Here is a 24,869-nt window from a genome sequence, read left to right as displayed (position 1 = left end):
AATATATTGTACTGTACCTTATTATTGTAACACATTTATTATTTGCCGTTGTTTTTTAAAGTGCACATTAGCGCGTGTGGGCAAATGTTAAGTCCAAGTATCCCGATAATGATGTTCATTTCGTAAGCAAATGTCATAACACACCCACTCGCCAACTCTCGCATTTATGTAAATAGCGACTGAAATTTATGCATATGTATTTGTGCAGTTGAGAAGACAAAGACCAACCGGGCAAACCCCCTCCCCCACTTAACCCCCGCAGGCTGCCTTAACCCACACAAGCCTCCTTCAGTGTCCAAGTGCCCACATGCCTTGTAATTGAATCCACGTCTGAAATCTGTCTGTGGTCGATAATTTCATTTGGGGATCCATTTTGAATACAAATTTATAGCCAAGCAGTCGCCGTGACACGTCCCAAGCAACCGCATCCCGATATCTCGATATATATAGTATATATATGTATATACAGTCCGTGCCACTCCCCCTTTCTGAGGGAGCCCTTGATGAAGATTGAAATATTTGCCGGATTACCCGTCAGTTTCTGCGCACTGTCTTCGCAATGGCGCTACTAATTGGAATAGTTGGTTGTGGCAAGTACAGTATGTCCATGTAGCGCGCTACTTAATGGATAATGTTGCGCGGGAATGGACGCTCCCCCGAAATGTTTACACAGAAGGAATTTCTGGGCATAGACATTTATTTTTAGTTTTTGTAATAATTTACAATTATGTATTTGCATCGTGTTTATATTAATTAATTTGAGTCGTAGGATTCGATGCGATCTTCAAGTCCAACGAATGGACCAGTCATCGCAAGCGAGGGTGAGGCCACCTCGGAAGTAGGGGAGTCCATTTCTTACTGGGTCTGGGTGTCCAGAGTTCACAGTCAATAAATGCCAATAGACTTTCTTGCGAGTTTGTTCGAACCTAAAATTGGTTATTGGAATCCTGTAGACATATTCTACGAAAAGTATGCGATAAGCGATAAGGTGTGCGGGCCCTCTCTTTGGTAATCGCGTGTGCGTCCTTACAAAAACCTGTTCGGTGAGTAAATATTTATCATTTTATTTATCATATTTATCATTTTAGTATTATTTAAATTTTAGATACACAGAATTCATTTTGGCTAACAGCTACATAATCTTGAAAATCAATTATTTATGCTTATCCTTTGCACGCAAACGACCATTCACCGTGATATTTACAGCGTACGGCCACACTGTAAGTGTGGTGCCTTTGACCATCTGCAGCAGGACCTTCGAGTTCCTCTCATTTACAAGTAAATCCGCTTTGCTGAAATCTGTTGCTACTTTGGGCTGGCGAGAGTGCAAATATACTTTAGGTATTTCTTGATTGATTAAATCTGCGACCTAAATTTCACATTCTGGATCCTCTGTTTTGCACACATTTTTTATGCTGCCTTTGACCAGCAGGACCGTTAAGTTCCTCTCATTTACAAGTAAATCCCGAAGACCCATTACCTGAGTCTCCGAAATCGGAGATATTTCCTTAAGGAAGTATCACATCAGGGATAAAACTTTATGCTTCCAGCCATGCCTATTTTGGAGGCTCAGGTAATGGGTCTTCGGAATTTACTGGTAAATGAGAGGAACTTAACGGTCCTATATGCTTTTGACAGCTCCGTTTGTCCGACGACATTAGTTCCACAGAAGTAGTTATTGATAAATCTGAACCGCATTACGTTGGCCATGCCAAAATCTATAGAATCAACTATCTCGTCACCGAATACGTTATCACCAGCACATCGAAATTAGACTCTGTTAGGTGAATACAGCTCTCGGGAAAAATTATAAAAATAAAAATAAAACCCCAAAAGCATTGCCGATAATCGGGACAATTGGGATAGGCGATATGGCCAGTATAACCTTCAAGAATCGACCCACCCAGGTGTTGCACACCTACCAAGTGTGGCGCATTGGCAGCAATGTGGACGACAAGAGTCTGGACTTCTGCACCTCCGATAAGGCGAGTTTCTCCAACTGATCCCAATCTCATGTCTAATATCTGAATAAACCCCTAAAGTCGGTAAAGAAGTACCATGCCAGCCTAACCCTAGGCGAGAAGGGATTGTTCTTGGTCAACGAGAGTCGCGTTGGCATTGTATCCGTGAATGGAATGCGGGTTGGCGGTCCGGTTCAAATCACCTGTCGGGATGCCATCAACGGCGTTGTGAAGCTGCGATTTGGTAGAATCGAGGGATATCTTCGGGTATCGTGCCGCATGACTGGCTAAAAGGCTTATGTGTCTCTTTGGCCAAGTTTTTTGTACTAGTTTTTGAATAAACAGTGACAATTAGTTGACTATAACTTTTGCCCTTATTGTTTTACTCTGTAAAACTCCTCTTTTTTATTATACAAGAAAAATACTTTCATTTTCTCATTTTGAAAAAAAAAAATTTATTTTTGGTGTTAGTGATCCATGGCGACGATATTCTTGTTGAACTTTAAAAACGCTGCTGACGTTAGGGAAATTTTCCTTAAATTCGACTCCGCTACTGCCGACAAAACTGCTGCCAGGATGGGGCGCCTGCGCCTAGATACGGCCAAAGGTTATGTCCCTGTGTGTGTGAGGTTATGCACGCAGGCCTGTGTGTGTGAGGTTATGCGTGCATGCCTGTGTGTGTGCTGAAGTTTGCGCGCAGTTTTTTTTAGGCAGAGCAGGCCTCCCTGTTGACCTTGACTTATTTTCTGCTTACGGCCAAATCTGGATAACAACGAGCGCAGTCAGCACCAATTAAAAGGATATTTCAAAACATACCTGACGTGGCTCGTAAAAATAGAATGCTACTTCTCCAATATAAACACAGCTCCCTTTGGACTTCTGTTCCACCAATAACGGGATTATATCGAAACAAATTTTTTATACAGTAAAATTGGAAGCAAAAAACAAAAATAGTGGTTATACAAAATGTAACGAAACAAAACTACGATAAGAATAGAATATTTATTTTTTATAACGATTTTCTTTCGATTTAAATACGGGAATTTGCTACATGAGGTTATCCTTTGTCCTTAAGTCTGTTTTCACAATAAAGTCTTATACGAACTCCGAAATCCGGTCAGATATTTTTGGTTGTTATAAAATAGCCATAAAGTCCGTTTTGTTGTGCGCGTGCGTCGTTTGTCGAAAGAGAAAGAATAAGAGAACGCCCCAAAAAGAGGTTCAGAAAATGAAAATTGATTGTCGGGTTACATGAAATTGACGCTAATCAAGTGCTCCAGTGTTTAATGGCAGGACACTCTTATACGGGGCGGTAAGTGTCCCAACTAAAAGGATTCTGTTTATTGAAATAAATTAAATATATGTATATTTTTACCAAAATGTTAAGGAATATTAACAAATAACAAAAAAAATATTTTAAAATTTTTTAAAGTTAAAAACCCATTAACGAAGAAGAAGAAAGGTTGCGGTAAAAAGAATAAGCGAAACTGTTATATTTAAGTTAAGAGAGTGTCCTTACGCCGCCAGGGGTTACTATCACTCTTATTTACTGTCTCTCTTTCACTTTTAGCGTCCCTGTTATCCTGGCTCTCTTTCGGGAGTGTAAAACACTGTTATTTTCGCAGAGTCCTGCTTACATAACAGACATGTGAAACTTGGCTAACAGTCGAAGGATAACCGAAGTATAACCAATTATCGCCAAGGAGGCCAGTTGAAAATCCACTCAAAAACAATTGCTTCCCCAGCGGCAACAACTTCAGCTTTCGATTGGAATAGAATGGCAAAAAAAAAACCTACACATTCTTTGTTATCCTGGAAAAAAAACGGGCGATACAAATTTGGCCGCAAGCGAGGTGTAAAAACGATATACCCAAGCGAAACTTGTTGAATCTGCCAGCAGCTTTTCCTGCAGGCAAATTTCACTTGGAAATTCAATATCTTCACTTGGCTGTGCGTATGTGTGCGAATGTTCGCCTGCCTGAGCGCCTAAAAAGCAGACATAATTAGTTTATGCCGAGATTTTTGCGTCTCTCATGGCACGACACTTGGCAACGCAGCCCGGAAAAGGAGCAGGAGCAGGAGCAAGGACATCTCATTTGCCCCATCTAAATGCATTAAAGCCCCGGCGAAGTGCACCGTTCAGCCTGAGGTCCTTTGACCTACTCGTATTATTAGACCAGAGAATTATGCTTCAAGTCTCGCGGGGAAAATTCATGTAGGTTTGCCACCAACAAAACGAAACGAGAACTTAAACAACGTTCTCTTCGGCCTTCAAGCATATTACAAAAATTTTTTTTAATTTCATACATTTCAAAAATAATGAAAACAAATAGCTGACTAGATTTGGCATGTTCGCACTTAAGCGTAAAAAATAAAACATTTCTAAAGTAATACCATGTTAACACTAACTCCGAGGCGGGCAAAAGTATGGTAGATTCTTTGGTTATTTATGTTATATATAATATAATATGTATTCCCATGGAGGACTTGATGTGCAGGAAGCGCACGTTCTGCCAGTTCATCTTGAGCAGCGAGACCACGAAGTTGATCGACAGGTTGACGTTCTGGGCCAGCTCGTCGGACTTCATGACCACGTGGCTCTTCATCTTGAACTTGATGGTCGACTTGACCTCCCCGATTTTGCCGATCAAGGACTCCTGATGTGACAGCAATACAGGGAACCTACTTGCCGGCCTTGTTCAGTCCAGGGCCAAGCAGACGGGGAATCTGCTTGATCAGGGACTCGGAAGCCAGGAAGGCTAACTAATTGTCCTTGTTCAGCTTCTTTATATTATATATATATCTTCTTGCATATTATATTTAATTTCTTAAATGATGATATTTTAATATAAATTGGGTATTTAATTTTTACATCGGTGAAAAATGTAGGAGATTGTTTAACTTTACAGGACTTTATTCCTTTGGGGATTAACGTTGTTTATTTATCTGCCGATGTTTTCGGGAGAAGCGCTCCAAATCGTTATGAAATGGCCGCCTCTCTTCTGCTCCCCACATCCCCTCCATTATTCAGTATGCCCCTCTTCAATCTTCCTTCTTTGTTTGTATAGGTTGAAAAATCAAAATTTTACACTCGGCTACACATTTGCAAAAGCTACCGAAAGTTATGACTAGATGGCGGCAGGAGGACAGGGACTACTTAGGCCATACATGCAAAAGTATCTGTACACAGGGGGAAAATCAACGTCTTCAATCAAATTACGAGTTCATTTTCAAATTTAACAAGTAACCTAAACAGGTAGTCGCTCACAATTATTTTATTTTAAATTTATAAGAAATGTTTCAAAAATTCCTTTCCTATAATTCCTATAAATACAAAATCTTAATCCATTTCAGTTTTTGCTTTGAATTGTTCAGGTGCATCGAATTGCGAAGACTTCCATATTTAGTCGCAGTGTATATTTTTGTGTTTGGTTATGTTTTGTGTGTGTGTGTGTGTGTGTGTGTGTGTGTGCTTAAGTGCGTGTTTATGGCGCAATAAAACAGACCCTAACAGGCTCACACAAAGCGCAGGGGGTGAATTTCAGAGGGGGGCTGTGGGGGGCTGTGCAACTCGGACGGGGGCGGGGTGGTAAGTGGTGCCTTGGGTGGCACGTATGCTGGGGGATGGCAGTGGGGCATTCGGAAGCTGGAGGCTGCAGGCTGGAGCATAGACATACAGAAATCGCGCCGACTGCTCTTGCTGCTGTTGCATGTTGCCAGGGCCAAATGAAGCAGCCAAAGCGAGACCCAAAAAACGAAAAACCCAGACCCAGACGGAGGCCAAGTAGCAGGCACACCGGAAAAATATGATCAGCTGTTCGAAGAACTACAATACACTACATTACAATCTATTAGTTTTCATAATTTCTGTTTTTTTCTTTTATCTAGGCACTTGGAAAAGTAGATCTCGTAAACTTTAATAGGCACACAAAAACTTTCATTTCGGATTGTATCAAAATTCTAGACCCTATAACTTGACTAATTTAATTTTAAAAGTAGCATACCTATACGCGTCAGTCAATACCATATGCCATATGTCAGATTTTTACAAGATTTTCTAGTGATATGAAACAATTCTATACCGGTTTCAAAGTGACATTCTCCTAAGGGTTTGTGGTTGAACAATCTGAACATTTGCATTTGAAATTTTCGTTATCGTTTCGCTCAATTTGTTGACCCCTCAATATGTTACATATTCCATATTTCCGGTCGCAAGCAGGAAAATAAAAAGTCTATCTATAAAGCTACCAAGTAAGATTTTTACAAATTTCCGCTGACATACAGGGGAGATTTTTCTTCCACCCACATTTTGAATATTTCGCACCAATTGGAAATCTATATCAAAGTCAAACTGCAAATGTTTAACGTTTTAACGTTTTAAAAAAATATTTTAATTGTTTTCAAGGACTCTATAAAATATATTTTGTTCAGTGTCTGCCAGCCAGACGAATTCCTGGCCAAAAAGAGCAAGCCAGAAAATGGGGGAACAGAGGGGGAAAAGATTGGGGGGAGGGGGTGGGGGGAAAGAGGAGAAAGAGCCGGAGACAGTTGGAGAGAGACAGTCAGCCAGCATCTTTCCGCTTGTCTGCGGCGCATTTATGACTTTCCCACTGAGGCGCTTGGCTTGCATAGCCTGCATTTAGGCGCACAGACATATGTCTTATCACAGACACACACAGATACTCACACAGATACTCGCACACACACACACACACACACACACACATACAGAAGCAGACATACATCCACACTCACATGGCTGGCTGCTGTCAAATGCCATACTAAACCGATAATCCAATCATAAGTTATAGTCAAATGAGTTTGCTCTTCAATAAATTTTCGCCTCTTTTTTTCCCCCTTGATGTCTTCTTCATGGCCAAAATGAGTTTGCCCTTTTTGCCGAAAGAGTGGCAGCAGAGTCCTGGCTGCCGTTGCCAAAAATACTTTGTCTCGAGGAGCATCATTTGAGACGCTTCCACACGAACGCAGAAACCAATTAGAGACTCCGGGGCCCGAAAATCCAGGGGGGAACTGGATGGACTGGGGGATCAGGTTTACAGGTTACAGGTTACAGGTTACAGGTGAATGCCCGGCCACAGGAAGTGTAAATGGTTATTGGAGAGGTCTTAAGAAGGCTTTCACGATCCAATCAGCGATTAGATTGGTGAAAACGAGGTGTTATTAGCCATTATCATTGGATGGATAGGCTTTTGCGATCAACAACTAAAATACCTTGTACAAAAATTGATTACACAGAGTAATGGTTTTTAAAAAGAAATAATAAAGATTTATAAAATTTATAAAGATTTAATTAACTAAATTCGATTGATTTCAAACAATCAAAAATTAAATTATAAAAGTTAAATATTAAGTAATAACATTATTTAATTGCTACTATAACAATGGGATATATTTAAATTTATTAAGTGTGCTTTTTAGATTGCAAATCCCTGTCCTTTTTACCATGAAAATAACAATATATTATCTGGTTAAAAGTCACTAATGATGTTAAATTATGTTTCAGTCCCGGCCAATTTCAGCCAGGAATTGGTCCATAATTGGCCATCTTTTTTACCTGAACTCTTTGTGCAAGTGGCTGGCTTTTTTTCTTTTATTGAAAAAGGCCAATAAGCCCATGGTCAGAGGAATATCCTGGAGTACAGGACGTGCATATGCCGCGGATTGTTGCCTTTGTCATTGTCATTCACAAGGATGTCGCCTCGCCTCCTCACATTCCAGTTTTCCGCCGGACTTTTCCCCCCGCTTTTTTCTCATTTCTTGCTTTCAGGGACCGCAGTGCACTGCTACGTCGTTGGCTTTTATGCGTGTGTGTAACAACTATTAGAAAGGAGTAGCAAACAGAATGGAAACAGGAGCAACAGGAGGACCTTTTGCCATGCGAATCCCCTCCAATCTCCACAAAACGCGCCACACGCGTTCTTTTGCTCATTCATTGTTCCTTTCAGCCACATTTTTGGCCTCGCCCTCTGATGCACTCAGAAAAGTCATCAGTTAAACATTTAACTTAATTTTGAAGTTAAAAAAGATTATTTTCAATATGAAAACAGGAATCGTTAACAAGAGATTTACAAATCTAGCGATTACTTAGCTATAACATTTTAAATTATTTTTAGATATTTTAAGTAAGTTGTGTTTTACCTATTTTAGTAATGTTCCATGACTTTACATACAAATCTTAAAAATAGATCCGATAAATCCTGTAGAGATTTGAAATCACTTCCAAAAGTGTTTAAAAGTATGCAATGTTATATTTTTTACGTAAATCCCATTTTAAAATATGGTTGGCGTTCCTTTTTATACAATTTTGGGTACTTTTGAACCTTTACAGATTTTGGCACCCATTCCAATTGCGCTGATATTCAATGCTTTTTTCCATGTGTGGAAAACGTTTATGATGTCCTGCAATTGTCCCATTTCGCAGCTGGCTTGTATGTGTGCGTGCGTGTCCTGTTCTTTTGTTACAACGATTTTTGCGCAATTTCTTTTGTGCTTTGTGCAGCCGCCGCCGACGCTTCCATTTTCCATTGCCGCTGTCATAACTGTCGCTCCGCAGCAGCAACGCCAAAAGCAACAACACCAACAGCAGCAACAGCAGCAACAGCAACAGCTACGGCAGCAACATTGCTGCTGAGCACATGCAATTAGTGCCAAATGTTTCCATATTTTTGCGAAAACGGGGAAGCAGGTGGAGCGGCAATGCTGACCACAGCATTCAACAGCAGCAGCAGCAGCAGCAGCAGCTATAGCAGGAGGAACAGGAGCAGAAGCAGGAGCAGCAACATTGGCCAAAGGAGCAGCCACTGGACCAAACATCACCAGAACGATACGATGGCCGGGGCAAAAATTCAGCAGTGGAGGCGGAGTGCCTGGATGGACGGAAGGACCGACAAAAAATGAGCAACATTTTCCCCGTTTCATTGTTGCCACTGCCACCTTCACTCACACTCACACTTGCACAGGTTGCACTCGTAAAAGGGACACAGGGTGAATGGAAGCAATTATTGAGATACAGAACACGATATGTGGATGCTCTGGAAATCCTAACCTAATGCTTAATATTTCTTCACCAATATTGGGACAATTTTTATTGTTATTCATCGGAGTGACACTTAAATTTGTACCATTCTAAAATTTTATTTAAATCAGTCGGAAAGAATATTGCAATATGTTTCGAAATATATTACATTTTATTTTATGTCTTTATTTTATTTTCGAAATTGAATTTTAATTATTCCATTTTATCTAGTTTCATTTAAAAAGTATTTTAATACTAACTCAAAAATTAAATTTTGTTTATAGAACAGAGCTCAAAGAAATAAGGTCTATGGTCTACAGATTTAAAATTATAGAAATTTGAAAGTACTTAATGCTCTGAAAAACAATGTATTGTATTTTAACATTTATCCTATGGACCTCTTAATTTAAAAACATTTAGAAATGTTTGTAACCCCCATCTTAATACGATTCTTTAAAAACTTGTTGAATTAACAATGTTTTGTGACCATGAATTAGTATTCGTAACCTCATGGACAATCGGTTGTTGGCAGATTTCGGCAGGGTATTGCGGAAAGTCAAAATATTCAATGCCTTGCCGGCCATGTCCGGCCGAGGAGGATGAACTGGAGGGAGCGGCTGGAGGGGCAGGAGTGGCAGGATGGCAAGGAGTGGCAGGATCAGGACGGAGCGTGGTCGAAGTGCCCGGCTGGCTGTGTAAACGGCCGTAACATTTCCCCCTTTCCGCTCCCCTCGCTGCTTCGTTCCTTGTTCTTCTTTTGTTGCTGCCACCCGATGTGACCCCGCCCCCCGCCCCCTGCCCCTGCCACACCCCCGCCGCCCATTTTCCACGCCTCCGAAAGTGTGTGTGTACGTGTGTGTATGGTTAATTATACATTTTGCATATGTATGTACGCCGGTCGAGCGGAATTTGTCGTGTGCCCCACAAGAGTGTGTGTGTATTGTTGTGCACATATCCGATTTCGCCCCGCCACGCCCCTCCGCCCATAGCCACCCCCCTTCCTCGCCTGACCTTTGTTAACAATATGCGTTCGAACATTTTTTTGGACTCTCTTCGCGCCCCATTGTCATCCGAATGTTGTACGAATTTACAACCGCGTTCAAAATAATAAAAGCGAGGTGAAAACAGGGTTTCCGAATCTATTTAAATATATGCTTTCATTGTTTGTTTTTTAGTATAACAAACATTTAAGACTTATTTTAATTACGCAATATTCTTAAAGTAAATATTTGCAATACTTTTATTTATAAACTTCTGATCCTTTCTTAAACTTTAAAACTTAATTTTATTATCATTTGGTCGAAATAAGTAAGCAAGTCAATTAACTTTAAATTTATTCCCACCTTTAATGAATCGATTTTATAGATTAGAAAAGTATTTATCATAGGAAAATATATGTATTTATTTTAAAACAGTTACTTGGTAGACCAGTATTTAAAAGTAACTAGTTATATTTGCTATAATTTTGACCGCAAGTGTAGAAAATGTGAGTTCAGGGCTCCAAACTGTCTCTTAATAATTTTGCATCTATTTTTAGGCAGCCGGAAGTGCACGTTACGCTCGTCCTATAAATTGGAGGGGGATTTCGGAGGGGGAGGGGGAGGGGCAAGGGTATATGGCAAGATAACCGAAATGTGAACAATCATGTGTCAAATTGTTAAAGGTTTTCAAGCGACTAAGAGCATTGTCCGGCACATGGTCTATATGTTTTTTATGGTCCCGGCTTAATGACGACTTTTGCGAGCCCTTTTTTATGCCAGTCACACTGAGCGGGGCATAAAAAGTGCTCTGAAATCCGACTTATCCTCTGACCGATGCAAAATTAAAATTAAAATTGCAAAGGAGCCTAAAGTACTGAACAGTATATGTTGCATGAACTCGCTAAATATTTTTATAACAATACAAAGTAATATTTACAAAGTCAAATTGCAAAGCTGATACTTGTGTGATTTTAAAATGGGAATTCATTGGCTGAATTGATTTGACAGCAAATCAAATTAATATATAAATTAAAGCTAATAAACAATTAGCTTTCTAGCAAAGAAGGCTTCCGCCACAAAAGACACAAGTACATGTTAATTCCACACAATTTGAACCATACTGACTAATCACTCGAGTGGAATTTTGAAGCCAAGCGTTTGCCATTTTACAAAATCAGTGGCCAACTGTCCGGAATGATTTCTCTCACATATCTCAGGATAAAATAGGACAGACTGGACTGGGTCCAAGTTTATTATTGGCCTTTGTTCCTGGGTTCGCAAGTCATTATTTATTATGCCTGGCATTCCATCAATTTGTTTGTTTTGTCACGCTCTGGTGTGTTGGCTTATTAGGCGGCCCGGCCATTGCATCACCATCGCCCCATCCTCCGACCGTTTTCATTTCCATTTCCATTCCCGTTTCCATCCTTATCGTTATCCTCATCCGAGGCTTGTGGATGCCTCGTTTCTGCAGTGCGCCCTCGTTGCAGCGATTTTCAACGTTTAGTCTGTTGCATCATTTATCATGTGAAATGCGCCAGACACAACAGCAACATCTAAAGGAGGAGCCATCTCCATCTCCAACTCCATCTCCATCTCCAACTCCAAACTCAAACTCCATCTGTATCTCCATCGCCATGCCCGCACTTTGCTCCTGGTTTTTCCTGCAGGAGCTCCCGGAACGGCGCCAGCTGCACTTGCATTGCCTGGTCAAAAGCAGATCCTGCGACCAAGCACCAAGGACCCAGGACCTCGGCCAAAGCCATAAAAACAAGTGCAAATGCAATTTGAAAACAAGGAAGAACCTAATGGCCAATATTGAGACTTTCGGATACCCGCTAACCCAGATTTATCGAAATTCGCTGCAAATATTTGACAATTTAAATGTAATAACAAACGGAAATCCTGAAGAATGCTTGGAATGGGAGTTAGGGTGCCTAGGATAGTTCCAGGATCGACTGACTGATTACTAGGCACTCGGAAAGTGCTTACAGAACTTGGTCATTGAACCACTTTCATCAAAAACAAAAGAATTTAAATATTTAATTTAATTTAAATATTTGCAGTATCTATACAAAAATAAGTTCTTCACTAAATATTCATTGTGTGGGGGGTTTAATAAAACATTTATGAGTTGCTCTGAATTCAACAACCAAAAAAATATTTAGTTGCATAGTTTACTGCATTCATATTTGTGACTTCAAACATTAGTCATTTTGTGATAGGGGATATTTATAAAAATTATAAAGTCAAACGCTGTGCCACGCTTGCAAACAAGATCGAAAAGTCAACATCCGTTTGGCATCCACTTGTTCCCTATTCCGTATCATCGCGAATGCAATATACCCCTGAATGGGGAAACATAGTAGTCACCATTTGGGGGAGGAGGGGTGCAGACTGGCGAACGGTATTTGGTAATTAATAGGCCATATAATGATAAACGATGCGAGTGTGTGTGCGCCCATATCTCTGAACTCTGAGCCCCCGACTCCCGGATTCAATGATTTAAATATGGCGCATGAAATGCAATAAACAAATAAATTAATTGAGCCAGCCCCCGAGGAGATCAAGGGGGGTGGGAATGTGGATTGAAATGGAAATGGGGATGGGAAGAGGGGGAGGTGAGTGGTGAGTGGTGAGGGGCCTACCGAATAGAAAGAAATATGAAGTGATAGAAATGCTTTTGCAGGACATCCACCCCCGATTTGTACTGTCAGTGGGCCACCCGCATGCATTGAACTGGGAAAATTTAATTGAACTGCCCGCAAATGCAATGACCGCAGGGGCGGGGGTTTGGCCACTATTAGCAGGGGATTAGAGGGGCAGAGGGGCAGTAGCGCAGAGGGTAGTGGAGGTCAGAGGTCGTCGGGGGTGGCAAGCAAGTGCATGCATCTGAATGAATAGGAGGCGCTTTTTATGGCACAGATACATGGAGTGTGTGCGGCTCATGGTTATTTTCAACTGCAGCTGTTGCGAAAATATTTATTTGTATTTCGTTGCATGTTGTCCGGTACGGTACGTGCCATGTGTGCAAGTCAAATCGCACATACAGATACAGATACAGATACACAGATACAGATAGAGAGGCTGAGTGCGGAAACAAGTGCATATGTACAGCCAAAGGCGACGAATCAGATACAGATACAGTTAGAGCTAGAAATATAGCTACGGACACACAGATACAACCTCAAAGGGTAAGAGATAAATAAATCATTAGAAAATAAATAAAGCAGGCAAATAAAATGAAAACAGCCATTGACGCTGTCGATTTCCATTTTCCATTCTCCATTCTGCATTCTGCATTCTGGATTCTCCTTTGATCCTTTATTGACTCCTGTGCCACAGTCTCATTGCCTCGTCGCCTTCACCTGCCCCACTAACTTGCTGCAGCATCACAATCAGATAATCATTTCCATTTGCATTAGTGCTGCAATTGTTTGAATTCTGCAAGTGCCCCTTTCAACCTATTACTAGCTAAGTTATCGTTATCGAAGATTAATCAAAGCCTTGCATTTGCATAATGAAATGTGAAAGGCTTTGAATGTGGAGAGGTGTCAAACAATTTTTATACGGATTGATTTATAGTGGATCAATTAAATTAGTCACACTTCTTATTGCTTTTTCAAAAGACAATTTTGCCGATTAAATAGATATCGATTAACCAGATAAATGGGATCAATATCGTTATAAGAAAAACATGACATGAAATTGATCATAAAATACTAATAAAGGTTTTCATTTGTGAAAATTAAGGAGATTTCATTTTAAAAGCCATTGCTCACATTTTAACGGGACTGCTAAGTATTTTATGTTGCTTTCCCGCTATTTTGTAATGAACTATTAAATTTCCCAATTTCTCCCAGACTTTTCCCTCTCGTTAACCCGCACAGCTGCATATAATGGCTTAACCCCTCACTATCCCAGCTGATCCTTGAACCCCCCGCAATTACCAGTAACTTCCCCGATGAGATTTCCCTAGTCATCACACTAGCAGTTTTACGATGCATTCCCTCGTCATTGTTGGCAGTGTCGTAAAGGCAATTTTAATTGGAATTATGATTAAATATAAACGAAAAATAATGTCAACTTTTCAACTCGCTTAATGGTGAATGGCCCATATAAACAATCATGCTCACACACACACACACAAGTCGACGCTCTAAGCCAATTTTTATGAGCTCCAAGCCCAAAACCAAAGCGAAAGCCAAAACCAAAGCCAATTCCGATCCCCGAAAAGGCCAAGAAGGCGATTCAATATGCTCACCAAATGTTGCTATAACCAGACACTGCCAAAAAATCCTGTCAATCTAAATAAGTATTAACAAACAAGCTAGGAAAATAATTGTAGAGAATTACAGTGCTTACTCAGGTATTTGAAATATAGTTAAATGTAATTTCCCGACATAGAATGGTAAAATATCAATATTTTAATAATGTAGTTAATGTCACATCGATAAAACCTTTCACAAAGATCCTTAGAGATTTGAAACCTCTCAAAAAGGTGTCCAAAAGTATGCTACAATATTTTCACTTCTTAAGTTAAGCGGTTTCAAACCTCTGAAGACCAAACCTCTAACATAAACCATTGATTTCCTTTATATTTTTAATAGTTTCTCATTTCTGTACAATTTTCGCTCACTTCCACTCATTTTTTGTTGTGCACCTAAAAGACTGTCGTAGTGTACGGATTTTATGGGGTTTATGCTCTGGTCGCACATAAAGCGCCTTTCCTTGTGTGCGTCTGCGTGGGTGAGTGTGGCCTTAATGTATGCTTTTAATTAATAAGTGTGCGTCTGTTTATTGTTGCATCCCCTATATCCCTCTATACTATGTATATAGACGAGTATATCGCCACCTCGCCGCCCTTTTTCACAGTCTGGCACAACAGTTTTAGAGCAAACATGGCCAGCTATAAATGTGCGATGCCCGCGCGTCTGTCAATAAGCCCATCAAGTGCTTTCTGTAAATTAATTTCATGCTCATCACGGATGTTGTTATTGGCTTTTAATGCGTCCTTGGGTGCTCTACACCCAGTTCCCCGCCCCTTACAACGCACTTTTCGCGCCATATGGGCCCCCATAATGACGTCATCGAACGGGGGATAAATGCAAGAAAATTATGTACTTACAACTGGCTTATAGAGTAAAGAGTTATGACCGCAGATTTCCGCAACTTTCAACTTTATGTGCCTAAGAATTTGAGAGTTGGGTTAAGAGGTTGAAAATGGAAAATTTATGTTGCGAAATATAAGTTTTATGAGTTCGAATAAGTGATAGATTTTTACTTTTGCATATAAAATACATATTGGACAATGAACTAAACAAAATAACTAGAGTGTTAAAGTTTCGTACTCTTTCGTTGCATACAAAGATTATTTGCTATTTTTTCTCTCGCAAATATTATATACTTTTTCAGAATTAAAAGAATTTATATCAAGTGGGAAAAGTGGTGGAGAAGAGATGTGGCAGTCTTAACTCGTTGCCACTGCTGTCTGATAATGATGATGATGCATCATTAGGTTGACTAATTTTAATTACGCCGGCGCCTAAATTGCTGCTATCATTTTTAATAATATGCCGTGTCTGTGTCGCTCGCCCTGTCTCTGTCTCTGTCCCTCCGCACTGCTGCTGTCTCTTTCTGTCTATCAAGTCCTCTCTGTCTTCCCATCTGTCCTTAGTTAGTGTTAACTTTTGCAAGCGGCAGCTGTTGCGAGCATCTTCCCTGTCCTTTCCTTGTCCTTTTATACTTTTCGATACCCTTTCGTGGGCTTATTTAAATACGGGAAAAAACTCAAATCCTTTGGAGGTTCATATATAGCAACTTAAAAAAAAAAACAGTTTTAAAAATGTGGTAACAGTGTTTTAAGCTCTATTTAATTGTACTTTTACTGATGTTATCAGACCCTTCTTAATAAATTAATTTGTCTTTGATTTCCTAAACACGCATTTTTAAAGACTTTATATTATAAAATATTATATTAAATATAAAAAACAGTTATTGGTTATCCTCTTTCTCCTTGGTAATTATCCTATTCTGTTTAACCAAAGTTAGTGGGGTCTTAATAAGAATATAAAAATACAGCTTGTACGGCAAAAATTAGATTTGAATTCCTTTTTATTTTTTTGAGATACTGATATTACAAAATATTATTATTATTCGAGATCTTGACAAGTGTCGTGTTGGACAAGTTTTTCAGTTAATAAATTTGCATAACTAAACTTTTAGGGACATGCTAACTTCGACTCCGAACTAGTGGCTAAATGTCCTGGCCGAGCAAGCGACTTTTGGCCTGTCTTGATGTCTGCAAAGCTTCGTCTGCCTTTTTGGTGGGCAGGGGGTAAAAGGGGTGTGGCAAGAGCGGGTGCTCGAGAGGGTGTTGCACAAAGCCAACAAATTATGCACTTACACACACAGATACACACACACACACACACACACATACAGTCGGGGCAGACAACTGCGTCGCTATTTGAGTTATGTACGAGTATGTGCAAAGGAGAAGGCACATGGCACAACCAAAGCCACCCCCGCCCCCGCCCCCGTCCACCGTTCAGACCCCCGTTTGCAACGCCCCTGCACCACTTGAGCTGTACGTTTTTTTCTCGTCCTTTGAGGACTCGGCACTTGCAACTTGCGACTCTGTGCCAGGTCTGTCCTTTCGGCCCGGCTGACATCTTCTTACTCCATTTGGGCGCGCTGTCGTGTTAATTTAGCGCGAAATATTTGACAAGATGACGCGATGCCACAGCCCCTGCGCCCATTTGCACCCCTGACTGCTGCACACGGACAAAAACTAACTAGCTTTTAACATTTATATATACTTTACAATGTTTCTTTTCCTTCTAGGTACAGAAAAATTCAAGATTTTGTGTTTACCAAAGACAATTGATGTTAAAGCAATTATCACTATTGGTAAGTTAATATAAAGTAATATTTCTGGAAAAATGCTATATCCAGAGCATTGCCTCTATCTATCCAATAAAATAATATTTGGTTTTACAACATGAAATAATTTTGGATGCAGTCCCAAAACTAAATATATAGATATAATACAATACAAAAAAAATAGAAACGTTAAATGCTTCTTCTTTTGAATTTATCAACATGATTATGATATGTTGTGTAAATGAATGGTTAATTTTTGACAGTGTATACCAGGAAAGCCTCTGTTCTCGGCGGGAGTAACGATCGAACTTCAGACTCCATCTCCATCTCCAACTTCCTGTCTCTGTCTCAGTCGCTGTCTGTGCAACAGACACTCATATCGATTTATAAGATGCCACACACTCCTGACATTCGATAGTGACTCCGCTGTCGTGTCCTGATGTCCTGATGTCGTGATGTCCTGTTGTCCCAATGTCCTGACGTCATCTGTCCCCAAAAGTCCTAGAGTTGCTGTGATTGAGCTGCGCGGTCGCTTTAAGTGATTTGCTCTCCAGCTAATTCGCAGACAATCCAACCTAAAAGCCGCAAGTGACTTCTGACGGATTGAATGAGGTATCCTCAAGATACTTAACTTGAAACTAAGTTAACGAGATGGGAGATCAGGATCGAAAGGAGACCAAGAAATCAGCCAATTAACAACATGTTTTTTCCTTATTCTATTTTCAGAAGGCAATTCGTGTTGATGCCATAGAGCCTTGTAAATAAATAGAACTCTAACAGAGGCAATCACAGGAAATTGAATTATTTTCAATGGGTTAAGCTTCGCAAACAATCAAACCCCATACGAAAAGTTTTTAAATTATGCCTTTTATTCAATTATCTATAGCGTGGCCACAACAATTGGGTAACTTATCGGATGAACTGCAGCAAGGCGAGAAAACAGCGAAAAACATTCGCACACTACTCACAGCCTAAATCAGCCGCATAATCAAGGCTATCATCATCATCATCATCATCATCATGCACTATTATTATCAGGATGGCTCCTTGTCGCATCGATGGGGATCGAAGGTTGTCGCTTACTGGGGGCCAAAGGGCAAAGTAGGGAGCCACCGACAGACAGAGTCATTTATAAAATTTCCACCAGAACGTGTTAAATGGCGTCAATATTAAAAGTTCAAATATGACGCTGACGCTGACGATAACGATGACGACGCCCAGAAAATGGGCAAGGGGAACTGGTTTTTGGGGTGAAGAACGGGCGAAAATCGGTGGATCGGAGGAGGCAGACACACATAGACGGCAAACGAATCAACAAACGTTGGAGCTATTATCGTTGTCGCAACATCGCACAGATACAGATACAAAAACGGCATAGCACACATTTGCAATCCCGCTTACACACATTCAGTGGCGTTCGCAGGACATTATTAGGGGGTTTGTATAATTTAAGGGATTTGAGCAGCCGCTTCGATATAAATGAATGTTGGAAATGTTTCATATAAGATTTGAATTATATTACTTCAAATATTTCAAATATTGTTTGAATTAAATTAAATTACTAATTAAAATTGTTATATTAGGTATATTTATGAGGAGCATAGACAGAAATAATCGTAGTTTAGGAATCGGTTGTTTTCAAACTTGATCAATTTATTTATTAAATTGATTGTGATCACTAAATTCGTTCTAAATTGCTGTGTAATGTAATTGTTTGTATGCTTTTTATTTCGCATTATAATTACGATAAAAGAAAAACTATCAAATTAGATAATATGAAGTCCCCTTCTGGAAATGCCACTGCATACACATATGGTCCTTGTTGCTATTGCTTTTGCTTTTGCTTTTGCTGCTGCTGCTGCTGCTGCTGCTCATCATCATCTTTTGGCGTTAGCAAGTGCTTGGCGGCAACTTCTAATGGCGGCATTATGCGACCCCCTCGGTTCCCCCAACTGCTCACCCTTTGCCCCCTCGGGCTGCCCCCTCCCCCTTCCCCTTCCCCAGGATGTGTGTGTGCGCCCTGCGCAAAATGAAAATGAAACTGTTGCAAAATCCCATAAAACGGCCAAAAAGCTTTTGTAAATGACGCCAACAGCTGTCGATGGAAAAGCAGACAACGTCGCCGTCCGCCCAATTTGCCAAAGCACCCACCCACTTTGGCACCCAACCTTCAACCCCCTAACAGCTCCCCAAGCACCCCCTTCGTTGTGCCACCACTGACATCTATGTGTGTGTACACTGCGACCAAAAATGTGCAGAACAGAAGCAAACAGTTTGAAAAGGTCTATAACCTACTACCTTATAATGTTTATTCATGAGTAAGCAATGAGTTTCATAAAGCAAAGCGTGATATTCTATAAATTTATGATTGGAGTTCAAATATTAATATTTATAAACCTTGAAGCAGCTAATGAGATGTTATAATAAATGTCATTCATTATATTATTCTTATTTCATGGACAACTTTACTCACAAAGAAATATATAAACAAGTTATTTAAAGCGAGGAAAAATTGGTAAACCAGTTGAGAATATTAAGATTTCAATCTGATACGATTTAGTCCCACATTCTGTTAAGAATCCCCTAATAGTTTCCCCTTTTTTTCACACTGTAGCTGTATTTGAAGGGGAGATGGCGCTGCAAGTGGGATATCGTGAAGGTTTTGGCGCGTTTTAATAAAGCGACAATGACATTTTATGAATTTTCCACTTTGTTCTCGGCCCACGCCCACAATCGCGTCCCGCTTCGCTCCGCTCCGCCCCCGCCTCCGCTTAGCCCCGCCCCCTTTGTGCTGTTTTCATTATTTGTTTGTTTGCCGAGAACCACAGACTGGCGGCCGGTAGGACTCCAGGACTCCAAGACCACGACTTCCAGAACTCCAAATGAATTGACATTGTCTGTGTGTTCGACGGTTGTTTGTTTGTGTGTGTGCGCTTTTGTGGGTGTATCTGTCCCCCCACATGGGGGTGTATGTGTGTGTGTGCGGGTGAGTGTAAGTGGTGCACAAAGGCGTGTCTCCGTGTGCCTTTTGATATCGGATTTCATTTATAATTAGCTGGAAAAGTTAACGGTTGCCAGCCATACCTTGACTTGTGGTTGGTGTGGCTCCGGTCAAGTAATTTGCTTGTCAGTGGGGTCCCAATGATCCACGGACTGCAGCGGGAGCGGGAAAGGTGTCCTTCGGGGGCGGGTTACCCAATGTTTACCCTCCCCGTGACGTCTCACATGACACCTCGGCTGCTGTCCTTAAAGTGCTTAGATGACGGCGTTTTAAGCCAAAGATTAGCCCATTGCATATGGGGGTCTTTATTTTGGTTATGGATAGATGGATGTGCTTATCGCAAAAACGATCATTGAAATATTTAAAGGAGACTGCTCTGGTAAAACTGTGAGCCCAAACAATTAATTTTAGCAAACAAACAGTAATTGCTTTATACTAAAAGAAATTCTGTTGCAATAATTTTTCTTAACTGGTACCCAACAAGTTTATAACTTAGTTAGGCCCATTCTATTGCTTGCTAGTTCTGACCTTCTCAATATTTAAGTCAAGTAGGTAAGTAAGTAAGGACCTGCTCAAAATAAATATGTAATAAGCTTTTCTAAAAACTGTATGTTTACCTATCTATCTACCTAAATAACTTTGTAGCAATCTATCTATTATAATTATTAATATGTAATACAATTTTCTAAAAAACGTATTTTTACCTATCTATCTGCCTATATAACTTTGTAGCAAACTATCTATTACTTTTCCAATAGACATTTTAAAAATATAAATAACCAAAACGAGGTAACATTTTTAGCAAATTCATGCTCTTCAATCAAAAAAAAAAAAAAAATATATAAAATTCATATTTATTAAGCTAAGAAAACATGAAATTTATAAAACAAAATCCATTTTCAACGACAGTATAAAAATATTTAAATAAAATAAAGGAATAAAATATATAGAAAAGCTGCGAATTTGAAATTCATTTCGAACTGTTTCCTGTTTTAAGGTATAAGTAATATATAAATAATATATATATATATAGAAAATGTGCATAGCATACTTGTGCTTAAGTACTTAGTTTCTTGACCACATTGTCCACAAACTGCTGGAGAATGGCGGTGCCTTCTTGGTCGTTGGCTTCCATTACCTGGTTGAGCAATTCCCAGTTGAAGTGATCATTAAGTAATCCCCGCTTGAGCACGTTGGCGGGCATCATGATATCAAAGTGCCGCATACGCCATTTTGGATTCAGGCGAGGAATGTGGATGCGATTCTCGACGATCACGTCGTCCCCTAATTTGAAGACGTTCGTTTCCGCGCGATCTTCCTCCGTTGGGGGTGCTTTTTTGGAGATCTGGTTCTGAGTCCTCTTCCGGGGTTTCTTGGGCGATGGCGGACGGGGATTCGATTCCGGCTGACGATTCTGGTCTTCGAGTTTTTGCATCCAGCGCCTTTTCAGAACGTTCAGCGATTTCAGTTCCGATGTGGAAAACTCTACCACGTCACCACTCAAGCTGTTTATTGTATCTTTGATCACTTCCTGGGGAAAATGGCAAGACTCATCGATCCACACGCCATTGGTAGGCTTAAAAGTCTCCTTGCGACCACCCATTTCTTGTATAATAAATAGTTACTTAATAAAAGCTTTCCACATATAGAGGTGGTAACAAAATCAATACCACGATTGATAACATCGATATCATTTGGGGGATCCCAACGGAATGATGGGATTTCTTGATGATGCGAAACTTAGATGCTGAACAAATTTTAATTTCCAATACATTGCAACTAAAAAAAAAGCCAGTTGTGTCCTGCAGATTGTGTATTATTTAAAACCATTTAAATTGTGCAACATTCTTTAATTAATGGGATATTGCACATGTGTCCTTAGTTCCACATTCCAAACTTAACGTTTCTATGCAGCCCTGAATTCTTGACATTCACAGTAAAAATGGACACGTACATACGTAAACAATGAATAAACAAAGGAGCACCATTTAAAAATTAAATGATTTGCAGCTCGTAGTAATATGTTTGTATTTTGTAGTTAGCGTAAAACAACCGTAAAACGGTTAATGAACATTAACTGCAAGTACATATCTTCAGCGCTCGCATATAAATATTGCTGGATAAGTATTGGTTTAAGCCACCAATTTCTTTGTTTACATGTCAATCATCTTAATTCCTTATTTTTTTTAGAAAATGAAGGGAATTTGGCGGAATTTTATTAATAGCCACAAGTGAGAGGTTAAAAACTTGACTGCCTTTTAAAATTGACAAACATAAAATTGAACATCTAAAATCTATTATGTCAATAATTTCCCACCTCTTCACTCTAGATGTATGCATATTAAGCCTTTGGCTATCAAAAGTTAAGGCTGACAAGTAAATAAACAAATCATCTACTGTTTTGGCGGATTATTGCAATACTTGTGTATTTAGAAATACTTGTTTGACAACGTTAAATATGAATAAAGCTTACATATACGTTCGCATTGCAAATAACAAATTAGTCATGAACTAAGGATTTCAGGAACAAACCATCGGATTTAAGTGGATTTCCGCAAGAGGGACTCCCATATAAGAAAGTAATCTCTTTACTACAAATATACATTTTTTATAGATCCCAAATAATGTTTTTTAACAATTAAGAACAACGTTTAAAAGCTGTCCTGAAAAAAGCCAAAGTGTTCATAAACAAATGCCCAATCCAGACGTAACCAATTAAAAGCAAACATATTGAAACAAACATAAAGCGCAGCTAATAAACTTTCCAAAAACCCATGTCTCGTCTCCTGTGGCAAATCAGAATAATTTTCCCTATGAATGCTTCGCCCCATTTCGAAACAATGGAGAAGTTACAAAGTAAATTCCACGCCCGGTTGCCAAGTGGTAGTCCAAATTAACAGCTAATTACGTGCGAATGAGAGCTCCTCCGGTGGGGAAAGAGTGCGGGGTCCTCGCAAAATGGGGAAAATGTAACAAGGGGCAGTGCACACCAAACACGTACACCAGCTAAATGGAAAGAGGGAGAGAGAGAGAGACAGATAAAGAGGGACGGACAACGAGTCAAACATTATTTGAATACAAAATTGCCCTTGAAAAGGGTTTGCCAGCCAAATACAGAAGGGCAAAAAAGAACCCAAAAATGGCAGCGAATTACAGAAAATAAACAAGAAAATTCAAAGCCCCTTTCGAGGCGACAACAAAAGTGACAAATTAGTCACTAGCCGTCTACACTAAAAGCGTTAAAATTAAAATTATTTTATTTGTATCATTATTTTTAAGGTGATGATGAACCTTCGTTTAGACTGCCAAATTAGAGTGTTGTAGAACCATTCTTAAAAAGAAAGATTTGTTATTAAATTGGAAGAAATTGAAAATATAATCTCCATTAAGATAAGTTGTCTGAGTAGCCAGGTTTGACTGTCATTCGTATAACAAAACATTTATGTATTCTTTTGGGTCAGTGACGGTCGCAATTAAAATTCTAAGAGCAGAATGCATTTGCTTCTGCTGGGGGATGACGATGTGGTCTACAAAGGATTTCCAATTGTGGTGCTTGTCATAAGACAGTCGCCCAAATCCCCACACGTAGCCTTATCAACTGCAAAACCCCCAACCTTCTGGCATAATTACATGCTAAATTGTTTGCAACAAATAACAAGGCATTAAGGATTACAGAATGCAAAGTGGCTTGTGAACCAAACAGTCCCAATCAAAATAATAGCACAAATAAAGGCACTCATTCTCTATTTTTAATATTAAAATAAAGATGACACAATTGTTTAAAGAGGCCAAAAATTATCATATTTTAAGAAACAATGTATGTAGATATATATACTTTGATATAATTCTTTTACAAACATTTTAGTTTTTTGTTCACAATATTTTAAGACCAGCTTTAAAAGCTGGTGGATAATAGTGGTCAATTGTAAAATATAAATATATATATATATAGTATTATATACATATATAAATATATATGCTTGAATTACTCGCTCCAGTGCCATGGTTTTATCAATTTATATCGCACAGCGGATTGTATTCTTGACAAATTTTTTTAATGTGGTGTCCCGGTTCTTCGTTTTTTGTTGTCTTTATATGTCAGATGTAGAGCCATTTGTTAAAGCAATGGAATCTACAGCTCTTAGGAGAAAAACACCGAACGTTTGCGGGAACGAAAATTCAACGTCGTTCGGTAATTTTATACCGAAGGAAACTACGTCGCCAGGGAAAATTTCTACGATGTCCGGACCAATACGCTGATGCCCAGTATTTATAAAAATTCCATTTAGGGCCCTCTAGAGATTGTAGAGGAGTAACACAGTTATAATTGTACTCAGTTCCGCTATAAAAATCGCATATTACCAACTCCTTTATGAGAACCTTGCCAAGTTCCACTCGGACCTCGGCGTGAATTCGTGACATGTATTCATACTTCAATACCAAATCGCACTTGGAGTGGCGGCCCAATACCTTTCTGCCGGAACGAAGAGGGTACTTTTTGCAGGTTACAAGGTGCTCCAAATAAAATTCCATTTTTACTTGGCTAAGAGCTTTGGGCATGAGACAGATGTAGAACTTCTTTAAATCGACGCCGGTTTTCAGCGCTGACACGCAATCGATTATAGTCGATAACTTAAAATACCATGTATATTTTTGGTTTTTTTTTTGTATGTTTTTCAAATTAAAAAAATTGAATTCTGCTTTTATCTTTCGAAAATAAAAAGTATGAGTTAAGCTGTGGTAAAGTATTTATTGTTATTTTCATAAGTGAAAGCTGTGGAACAATGAAATTCGATGTCCAAAAATCGAAGTATCGAGTACATGGCACTAGATTGACCATCAGAACGTTGTTCAACACTGATCTTTGCGGCAACAAGCTTGAAACTTCTGCATAAAAGATTGGCGCAATAATTGGCTCCGCTGCGTAATTAGTCAAAATCGCCGGAATCCCTTCACCGAGATGACAACACGGGTGAGGCCAAAAGTCAAATACAAAAGTAGCAGCC

At 39.5% G+C, this 24,869-nt stretch overlaps 3 protein-coding genes across 6 annotated transcripts; 1 reads left to right on the top strand and 2 right to left on the bottom strand.

The window, feature by feature from the left end:
- Nucleotides 1–679: 679 nt before the first annotated feature.
- On the bottom strand, nt 680–21,511 carry LOC108098157 (moonshiner). 4 transcript variants are annotated; one of them, XM_017200893.1, is made up of 3 exons: nt 21,002–21,511; nt 2,778–2,840; nt 2,615–2,723 (listed from the first exon to the last, which is right to left on the bottom strand). In XM_017200893.1, the coding sequence occupies exons 1-3, from the start codon at nt 21,464–21,466 to the stop codon at nt 2,712–2,714; spliced, it is 540 nt and encodes a 179-aa protein (XP_017056382.1). In that variant the 5' UTR covers nt 21,467–21,511; the 3' UTR covers nt 2,615–2,711. The 4 variants fall into 4 exon arrangements, with proteins under 4 accessions (XP_017056381.1, XP_017056378.1, XP_017056382.1 ...); XM_017200892.2 differs by lacking the exons at nt 2,615–2,723; nt 2,778–2,840 and adding an exon at nt 680–1,036 and having other exon boundaries at nt 20,915–21,511; XM_017200889.1 differs by lacking the exons at nt 2,615–2,723; nt 2,778–2,840 and adding an exon at nt 680–1,036.
- On the top strand, nt 1,763–2,326 carry LOC108098158. Its single transcript, XM_017200894.2, has 2 exons — nt 1,763–1,985; nt 2,043–2,326. The coding sequence occupies exons 1-2, from the start codon at nt 1,872–1,874 to the stop codon at nt 2,250–2,252; spliced, it is 324 nt and encodes a 107-aa protein (XP_017056383.1). The 5' UTR covers nt 1,763–1,871; the 3' UTR covers nt 2,253–2,326.
- A 2,079-nt stretch (nt 21,512–23,590) lies between the features above and the next one.
- On the bottom strand, nt 23,591–24,482 carry LOC108097906. The gene is made up of 2 exons (XM_017200443.2): nt 24,226–24,482; nt 23,591–24,158 (listed from the first exon to the last, which is right to left on the bottom strand). The coding sequence occupies exons 1-2, from the start codon at nt 24,421–24,423 to the stop codon at nt 23,955–23,957; spliced, it is 402 nt and encodes a 133-aa protein (XP_017055932.1). The 5' UTR covers nt 24,424–24,482; the 3' UTR covers nt 23,591–23,954.
- Nucleotides 24,483–24,869: the final 387 nt, after the last annotated feature.

This window comes from Drosophila ficusphila, unplaced genomic scaffold (assembly GCF_018152265.1).
Source record: "Drosophila ficusphila isolate 14025-0441.05 unplaced genomic scaffold, ASM1815226v1 contig_197, whole genome shotgun sequence".
In the NCBI taxonomy this organism is placed as follows: domain Eukaryota; kingdom Metazoa; phylum Arthropoda; class Insecta; order Diptera; family Drosophilidae; genus Drosophila; species Drosophila ficusphila.
The sequence above is the reverse complement of the archived record's forward strand: the minus strand, read 5'-3'. Positions and strand labels throughout refer to the sequence as shown.

Bases quoted from the DNA above. Each gene is read 5' to 3' on its own strand.
- LOC108098157 (XM_017200889.1), bottom strand. From the start codon at position 21,466: ATGGGTGGTCGCAAGGAGACTTTTAAGCCTACCAATGGCGTGTGGATC. The intron at 1,037-21,001 runs GTAATGGAAGCC...CTCACCGAACAG, and splicing joins ACTGGGAATTGCTCAACCAG to GTTTTTGTAAGGACGCACAC.
- LOC108097906 (XM_017200443.2), bottom strand. From the start codon at position 24,423: ATGCCCAAAGCTCTTAGCCAAGTAAAAATGGAATTTTATTTGGAGCAC. The intron at 24,159-24,225 runs GTAATATGCGAT...TACAATCTCTAG, and splicing joins AGGTTCTCATAAAGGAGTTG to AGGGCCCTAAATGGAATTTT.
- LOC108098158 (XM_017200894.2), top strand. From the start codon at position 1,872: ATGGCCAGTATAACCTTCAAGAATCGACCCACCCAGGTGTTGCACACC. The intron at 1,986-2,042 runs GCGAGTTTCTCC...AAACCCCTAAAG, and splicing joins ACTTCTGCACCTCCGATAAG to TCGGTAAAGAAGTACCATGC.